The sequence below is a fragment of the Lupinus angustifolius genome, chromosome LG05 (assembly GCF_001865875.1).
Source record: "Lupinus angustifolius cultivar Tanjil chromosome LG05, LupAngTanjil_v1.0, whole genome shotgun sequence".
NCBI lineage: Eukaryota > Viridiplantae > Streptophyta > Magnoliopsida > Fabales > Fabaceae > Lupinus > Lupinus angustifolius.
The window spans coordinates 3,984,168-3,992,963 of record NC_032013.1 but is presented as its reverse complement, the minus strand read 5'-3'; the positions used below and the strand labels follow the sequence as shown (position 1 = coordinate 3,992,963).

The window sequence follows — 8,796 nt, the reverse complement described above, 5'->3', positions numbered from 1 at the left end:
ACTAAAATCATTTTCCGAATTTGAAACTTGCAAGGGGCCATCTTTTCCACATTCTTCATCCTCCATCCGTTTTTTCAGCACCAGCCCCACAACAAATCAAACCACTCATGAATGCATTCCAGATTCGAGCAAATTGACTCTATAATATGTCTTATGTAACTACTACTATGTATTACTCCTATGATGATAAAAAGTCAGTTCGTTAAAAACAAATTAAATTCTATTAAAAACAATTTATTATAATAAAGTTGTTATTTCTTATTGATGATAAAGCACTATGTATTGACGGTTTCTCATTAATTAAATATTTTTCCTGACTTTTGAGAGTTATAATTGAGTGACTGGATCCAAGTAGAGACCATTTAGTTCTCATTTCCCTATAAAAACCACACATGTGTTTAGTTATCATACGCTCATGTGGCAGCTTATTCCTTCCCTCAACAAAGACATACAAATCTTTCATTCAGTTTTACTCTCCTCTCTCCATTAAACTTCGCTTGAAAACGCTTGCACATATAGCAATTTCCCTACCTAGCTATTCATGATGATTTCATTTAAGAACCTATTTTGCTGCTTCTGTCTTTTCCTAATTCTTCTTGTCTCAGGTATGATTATGATTTATGAATAAATATATATATTAATACCAATAAGGTGTTGATCTAGTAGTATAGTAATGTTCCGCTAGATTCTCATAACAAGATGAAAAGATTAAGTTTTGATTCTTGAGGGCTATACTTGGGACAAGGATCTGCTGTCCCAAACCATGTCCCAAACTCTGTCCTAGACCAATCCTATTATGCCACGTCAATTAAAAAAAATTAAATATTCATAACTTTATCAATTTTGCTTCATTGTGATTGGTCAGGGACGTGGTTGGGGATATAGTTGGGGACAGCAGATCCCCATCTTATACTTGTTGGGTAAGAGAGTCACACCCTAAAATAATAGGGTGAAGAAATACATAGTACCAAAAAAATATATATGTCTATTATTCTTGCTTAACTTGAACTGATTAGATTTTCTCCCATCGTTGAAGAATCAATACACAAAATCAAACTTTAATTATATGCTTCTATTGAACTTAAATTTTGTAGTAAACAAAACTTATAATCTCATTATCCGTTATTACAGGAAAAACTGACATGCTAGCTGAGGCACGTGTGCAACGTAACAAACTCAACCATTATCACCCAACAAAGTTGTTTGTTTTTGGGGACTCCTATGCAGATACTGGCAACACTAGAAAAGCTCAAGGTGGTTCCTGGAAAGAACCTTATGGCCTAATCTATCCCGGAAAACCCACCGGTAGATGGTCCGATGGCAGAGTTCTCACCGATTTCATTGGTATGTGTCTTTCGTTCTCATCAGAAAAATATTGATTAGTCAAAAATTGACATCATTCTCTAATGCTGTCAACTTTCTGGCACAATAGGAAGTGCATGAGTATGGGTTCTCTAGAGGGCTAGAGTCAAAATCCTAATGGAGAGGGGGATTTTGTTTTTGGTAAAGGTGTCATTTCATTGATGGCAAAATATGAACAAAGATCTTCTCCATTAATGGAGAATTAAGTGATTATTTTTACCCATATTTCAATGGTAAAAATGTAATTTCATAGTTATTACATGTTGTTTTTTGTGTGTTATTGTGTAGCATTTAAATATAATTGTTATTGTATTTTGTTTGACTTTTCATTAAGTAGGACCCGATCCTATCCATTCATCTGGTTTGACTCGATCATGATCGAACTCAAATAGGATTAATCAAGTCTCATTGGGTCTAGGATTGGATTCAAGTTTAAAATTTAAATCGATCAATATTTAGGGACGAGTATGAGACAAACATGACTCGACCCGGACCTGTCTCATGATTACTCACTCGTCATCATATTTATATGTGTTTCTATTCAATTATGTATACAGTAATGATATCTCTTTGATCAAAAGTATTATTGATTCTCTATTTTTTTCATCATATATACATCATTAATAATTTATATATACATATCATTTCATGTATCAAATACAAATTAAAATACTAAATAATATTGAGAAGACTTTATATATAAAAGATATATGCATTATATTTAGTCGAGTGTATGGTCGAGTTCAGATAAATAGACGGACCCAATAAATATCTAGGGTCAGGTAAGTTTCAGATCTAGAACTAAAAAATAACTCGATTAACATTTAGGATCGGATAAGAGATATATATACTTTATCCGCCCAACCTAACCCATGCTCACTCATATTTGATACGATTCTAATTTGGAATGTAAGTAATAGAAAAATAAAATGAATTATGGTATTTTTATTATTTTATTTATAATAAAATTACACATGTAAGATTCCAGCTAAGAGGATCCATGTTGGAAGTGCATGCTTTTTTTTCTTGCCAGGCTTATAAATTCTATGAAGAAAAGTTACATCTTTAAAACTTTGAGGCTTGTACGATTCCTATGCGTTACATGATTTATCATAGTTTTTGAAAGGGCAGAGCTAATTTTCTACTTTTAAATAGTCTTCTGAATTATATTTTATGTAGATACACCCTGTAAGTTTTACATACACCCCTGCAAGTAATTTTCTACTTTTAAATAGTCTATTTTCAAGTTTTAGATACACCCTTTGAGTAATTTTCTACTTTTAAATAGTTTATTTTCAAGTTTTAGATCCACCCTGTAAGTTTTCCCTCCATGACTTGTAATCATTCATTTTTAAATTGTAAAATTTCAAAAAATGTAATAGTGCCATTTTGTACAATTTTTAATTTCGAACAGAGCCATACTGAAGTTGGTAATTGTAGTTAAAATTTGAGAATATTTTGAGGAAAATCTATTGCCATGACTAAAATAAAACAATTTTTTATAAGATTAAACTAAAAGCAGTGAATAACTAAAGTTAGCTATGTTTGGGGAATGAATGACTTTAAAAAGTGTATTCTTGAAATCTAGGAAAAGAAATGGAAATATTTGAAGGTTTTTTAGAGCCTCTAAAACCCTATGTACGCCTATTTTCATGGTTCTCAAAGGTTTTTTTGGGAAACAAACATGTTAAAGTACCTAAACTACCTTACTAAAATTTTATAGATACATTGTTGTTTAATTCTTATTGTTAATTAGATCTTTAAAGGCAAATAAAATAATATTTTTTATCTTTATGTCTTCATTCTTCTCTTATCTGAATTTCACACACTGAAACAAAGGAAACATCTGGCTTGATTTGTCTTCCTTTCTCATTTCTTTCTTCCTTTTTGCCCATCGATCACCCTCTTTCTCTTTCCCTCATAACTCACAAACACAACATTAAAGTATGAATCTTACATTTTTGGCATATAAATAACTTGCATATTTCTACACTCAAATAATAAACCTTGACTTGCTAAAATCAGTATTTCTATTTTCTTACCCAGCCGCATGGAAGCATATGCTGTCATTTACATGTAGGCTTCATTAGTTTAATTATTGATGTTAACCATTTAGTCCCTGAATCCAAATGATTAAATAAAACTTCAGATTAATTACATAACGTAAATTATTGATGTTAACCATTCAAATAAAACTTAAGGTAAATTTCAGATTAATTACATAATCTAGAATGACATGGAATTTATGGTGTTCAGAGTCCAAATAATAAGTGTATATAATTGGGTCATTCTTGCTAAGCAAAGAAACCATTTAAAACACTTGGTTAATAAACCTACATGTGATGCAGCTAAGTATTTGAGATTGAAGTCACCAGTCCCGTACAGATTAAGAAATGTGATGACACAATATTTGAAATACGGAATAAACTTTGCCTTTGGTGGAACTGGAGTATTCAATACTTCTTCTTTAAACCCAAATATGACAACACAAATTGACTTCTTGGACCAACTCATCAAGGACAAAGTGTACACCTCCTCAGATCTTAGCAACTCGGTGACCCTCGTGGTCATCTCTGGAAATGACTACAATTTTTACTTAGCTAAAAGTGGCTCTATTCAGGTATATTAACTTAACATTTATATATTATTATTTTAGGTTTAAGTAAGTGTTTTAAATTATGCTTATGATTGAGATTATTGCGATTGTGATTTGTTATGGACGTTGCGATATAAATTTTTTTAGATTAGAAAAATGTTTTTGCATTTAATGCGAATCAATATCCCCTGATGAGTCCAAATGTGTCCATATGTCATTACATTGTGAGCAGATGCAACAATAGCATTTTGATTTGGTGATGCGGTTGCGGTGATGATTGAAATGTTACATCCATATCCCATATTTCTTTCATTTGTAACAAAAATTGTTATATCTTTGAAAAAGAATCTTGATATATTATTTTTGGAGTAAATACTCATTTTAGTCGTTCATGTTCTTTGATCTTATCAATTTGGTTCCTCAGAAATTGAAAAACCTAAATGGTCCCTAAAATTTTCAAATGTAGGTCAAATTAGTCTTTATCAGATATTATAAAACATATTAAGAATGACTAATTTGACTCATATTTAAAAAATTTGGGGACAATTTTGAGTTTTTTAATTTTTGAAGGATCAAACTCGTAAGGTCAAAAAACATAACGTCTAAAATAAATATTTATTCTTATTTTTTATATAGTTTCTCTACCTTGCACATTAGAATATAGAGTAGACATTCATTAAGTTCATAAAAATTTTCATGTATGTTAATTTGATTGCGATAAAATAATAAATCAAATTACTATTATGAATTTGAGTCAAAATAATTTTTGTTAGGAGTCATAAACATATTAAAAATAATTAAATTGATCTATATTTGATATGTTTAGACCATTTTAGATTTTCAAAATTTGAAGTACCAAATTGGTACAAAAAAATTTAAGGGACCATGTGTAGCTTGCACATTAGAATATACATTTGTGATGATCTCATTCATTTACTCACTTCTCCATTTCATACTATTGTGTAATTAGCACTTTTCACAGTCTTACATGAAAAACCAAAGATACTCTTAGATCATAATTTTCACTCTTTCATTGAATCTACATAGGATTTTCCAGCATTCATTACCTCAGTGGTTAATCAAACTACCACCAACCTAATTCGCATCCAAAAGTTAGGAGCAAAGAAAATTGTTGTAAGTGGTTTACAACCTCTTGGTTGCCTTCCTCAAATCACAGTCTCATCCACATTCCAACAATGCAATAGTACATTTAACAACCTCGTAGTTCTCCACAATAATCTCTTGAATCAATCAGTGACCAAACTGAACCAAGAAAGCAAGAACCAGATCCTAATTCTCGACCTCTACAGTAGTTTCATGTCGATCTTAAACCACTCATCGACGTATAGCATTCAGAACTCGCTGAAGCCGTGCTGCTTGGGGGTAAGTAGTGGTTATAATTGTGGGAGTGTGGAGAACAATGAGAAGAAATATGAAGTTTGTGACAAACCCAGATCAACATTTTTCTGGGATAGCTTGCATCCCACACAAGCTGGTTGGCATGCCGTGTGTAACAAGTTACAAACGATGAATGTTCTTAAACAACTTTTTTACTAGACCCATGTTAAGTTGTTTATCGAGAAATTTGATTGTTGCTCAATAATGCACCTCCCTTTCGTTTTTAAATTTTGTCCCCAAATTGTATTAAGCTTTGAGGTTAATATGGGTGCAACATGTGCAAATAGATTGTCTTTACGTCAACGAAATACATGTGCAAGTCATTGCAAGAAATGATTGTTAGAATTTAGAGATCTATATATTCTCGTGGATTCATCAAAACTTGATTGTTCTACAAAGAAGGGTGTAAAATTCTCACAATCTCCATGAATTTGATAAAACTTCAACAATGAAAGAAAGATAAAGCTGGAAGAAATACTGAAAAATACCTCATATTATTGAAAAATAGTATTAAATAATAGAGTACAAACTAATGGGATAAAATATATAGCCAAAAGGAAAGTCTTTGTAACTAACTAACTACTAACCAACTACGTATAAAAGAAAGATACAACTAATAACTATTTTTAAGTAATTGAACCATTGTGGCTTTGCACTTTGATATTTGTGACTTGATTAAACTTCTCTTCTTGCAACTTTGACATTTGAATCTTCATATTTCAACAGCCCCCATCACGTTGGAATGTGAAAAGTAAGCATTCCAAACCTGCAAATCATTGCAAGAAAATTTCTTAGTGCTAAAGACTTAATAAAAATATCAGCAAGTTGCGAAAATGAAGAAATAAGCAATAAATGTAAAGTACCATTATGAACTCTTTCACATACTATATGACAATCAATTTCTATATATTTGGTACGTTCATGAAAAACAAGATTTATAGTAATATAAAGAGCAGATTGATTATCATAGTACAGTACAAATTTATAGGTATATTATGATCAATTCCTAAATCTTGCATCAAATATAGAAGTCATTGTGTCTCACAAGAAGCCATAGCTAAAGCTCTATACTCAACTTCAGCTGATGATTTGGAAACAATATTTTGTTTCTTGCTTTTCCAAGAAATAAGGGATTCTCCTAAGAAGAAGCACCAACCAATGATAGATTTTCTAGTATCTAAGCATGCACCCAATTAGAATATGAAAAACCTTTTATAATAGTGTTCTTGTCTTTAAGAAATAGTACACCCAAACTTAGTGAATGCTTAAGATATTTAAGAACCCTATAGGCTGCATGTTGGTGCATATTAGTGGGAGAAGAAAAAATTTGACTTAGGTGACTAACAACATAGCATAGGTCGGGCATAGTATTAGTAAGATATAACAATTTTCCAATTAATTTTCTATAGGAAGTGGCATTCTTAAGAGGGGTACCTGAGGTACTATGAAGTTTATTGTTATACTCCATAGGAGTTGAAGAAGGTTTACAGGCCAACATACGTGTTTCAGTCAAAAGATCCAAGATATACTTTCTCTAATATAATGAAATCCCCTTCTTGGATCTAGCAATTTCCATTCCAAGAAAAAATTTGAGATCTCCTAAATCTTTGATGCTAAATTTGGCATTTAATAGGTACTTGGTAGATTCTATTTTAGATAGATTGTTTCCTACCAATACAAGGTTATCAACATAGATCAGTATGGCAGTAAAATCATAACCCTTTCTTTTGGTAAAAAGAGAGTGATCTGCATTGGATTTCTGGTAGCCATTGGCAATGAGAACATAGGTGAGTTTCTCATGCCATCGTGTACTTGCTTGTTTTAACCTATATACAGATATCTCTAATTTGCACATAGATGTTGGGTTAAAAACATTTAATCCAGATGGTATCTTCATGTATACATCTTCCTTTAAATCACCATGTAAGAAGACAATATTGACATCCAATTAATGAAGGAACCAATTGATTGTTGCAACTAGAGAGAGAAATACTCGAATAGTGGTCATTTTCACCACTGGACTGAAGGTGTCTAAGTAATCAATACCCTCATTTCGGTTATACTCCTTTGTAATAAGTCTAGCCTTATGTCTCTCAATAGTGCCATCAGCCTTGTGTTTTATTTTAAAAACTCATTTGCAGCATATAGCCTTCTTATCAGAGGGTAAACCTGTGATAACTCATTTGCCAGATCCTTCTTTGAATAAGTATGACTCGTCCTAGACGTAATGGTTGACCTCCTTGAGAAATTTCTGTTTTTGTTGATAGTTGAAATGATCAGGAATAATTCTTGAGGCTTTGTAGTTGGCTATATCAGCAAACTATGATCTTTCTTGAAGGAGAAATAGCTTTTCATCTGGAAATGCTTCAGCTATTTCTCTCTTTCCTTTCGTAACTTCTTCATTGATTAATCGTGACAAATGATCAACTACAAGATTATCTTTCCTGCTTTGTCACAAATTTCCAAGTTAAATTTCTGCAAAAGTAGCACCCATCGTATTAACCGTGGCTTGGAGTCAGGTTTCTTTAGGAGGTATTTGATTGCGGCATGATTAGTAAAAACAATAATTTTGGCTACAATCAAATAACTTCTAAATTTTTCCAATGAGAATGCAATAGCTAGCCATTCTTTTTCCGTTGCGGCGTAATTAACTTGTGTCTCATTTAAAACTTTGCTAGTATAATGTATTGCATATAGCACATTCTCCCTCCTCTGTCCTAAAACTGCATCAACTGTGTAATCACTAGCATCACACATTAGTTCAAAAGGTAGATCTGAGTTTGGTGCAATTATGGCAGGGGCGGTTACCAAGAAGTTTTTTAAAGTTTTGAATACTTCTAAACATGATTCATCAAAACTAAAACAGAATCTTTAAGGAGAAGATTGCAAATGGGCTTAGCTGTTTTGGAGAAGTCTTTGATAAAGCGGTAGTAGAATCCAACATATCCTAGAAAGCTTCTAATGCCTTTAACATTTGTTGGTGGTGGAAGCTTCTCTATGACTTCTACTTTTCCTTATCAACTTCTATTCCTTTTATTGAAATCTTGTGCCCCAAAACAATGCCTTTGGTGACCATGAAATGGAATTTTTCCCAATTTAGTACCAGGTTGGTCTCAACACATATTTCCAATACTGTCTCCAGATTCTGCAGGCATAAATAGAAAGAATCTCCCAATACTGAAAATCATCCATGAAAACCTTGATGCATTTTTCCACCAGGTCGATGAAAATAGCCAGCATGCATCTTGAAAAGTAGTTCAAGCATTGCATAATCCAAATGACATCTTTCTGTATGCGTAGACACCAAAAGAACAAGTGAATGTCGTCTTTTCTTGATCTTGTGGATCTACAACAATTTGGTTGTATCCCGAATAACCATCTAAGAAACAATAGAAGGCTTTCCTTGATAATCTTTCCAACATCTGGTCCATGAAGGACAA

The 8,796-nt window shown here is 32.2% G+C and overlaps 1 protein-coding gene across 1 annotated transcript; it reads left to right on the top strand.

Moving 5' to 3' along the window:
• LOC109347530 (GDSL esterase/lipase At5g03610-like) lies at window positions 409-5,579 on the top strand. Its single transcript, XM_019587435.1, has 4 exons — window positions 409-605; window positions 1,132-1,344; window positions 3,711-3,982; window positions 5,006-5,579. Exons 1-4 carry the CDS (start codon window positions 542-544, stop codon window positions 5,513-5,515), a joined length of 1,059 nt encoding a protein of 352 aa, XP_019442980.1. The 5' UTR covers window positions 409-541; the 3' UTR covers window positions 5,516-5,579.

What these genes read in the sequence shown, in the direction of transcription:
- LOC109347530 (XM_019587435.1), top strand. Translation starts at nt 542, where the DNA reads ATGATGATTTCATTTAAGAACCTATTTTGCTGCTTCTGTCTTTTCCTA. An exon ending in CCTAATTCTTCTTGTCTCAG is followed by an intron (nt 606 to 1,131) that starts GTATGATTATGA and finishes CCGTTATTACAG; the next exon opens with GAAAAACTGACATGCTAGCT. An exon ending in AGTTCTCACCGATTTCATTG is followed by an intron (nt 1,345 to 3,710) that starts GTATGTGTCTTT and finishes CATGTGATGCAG; the next exon opens with CTAAGTATTTGAGATTGAAG.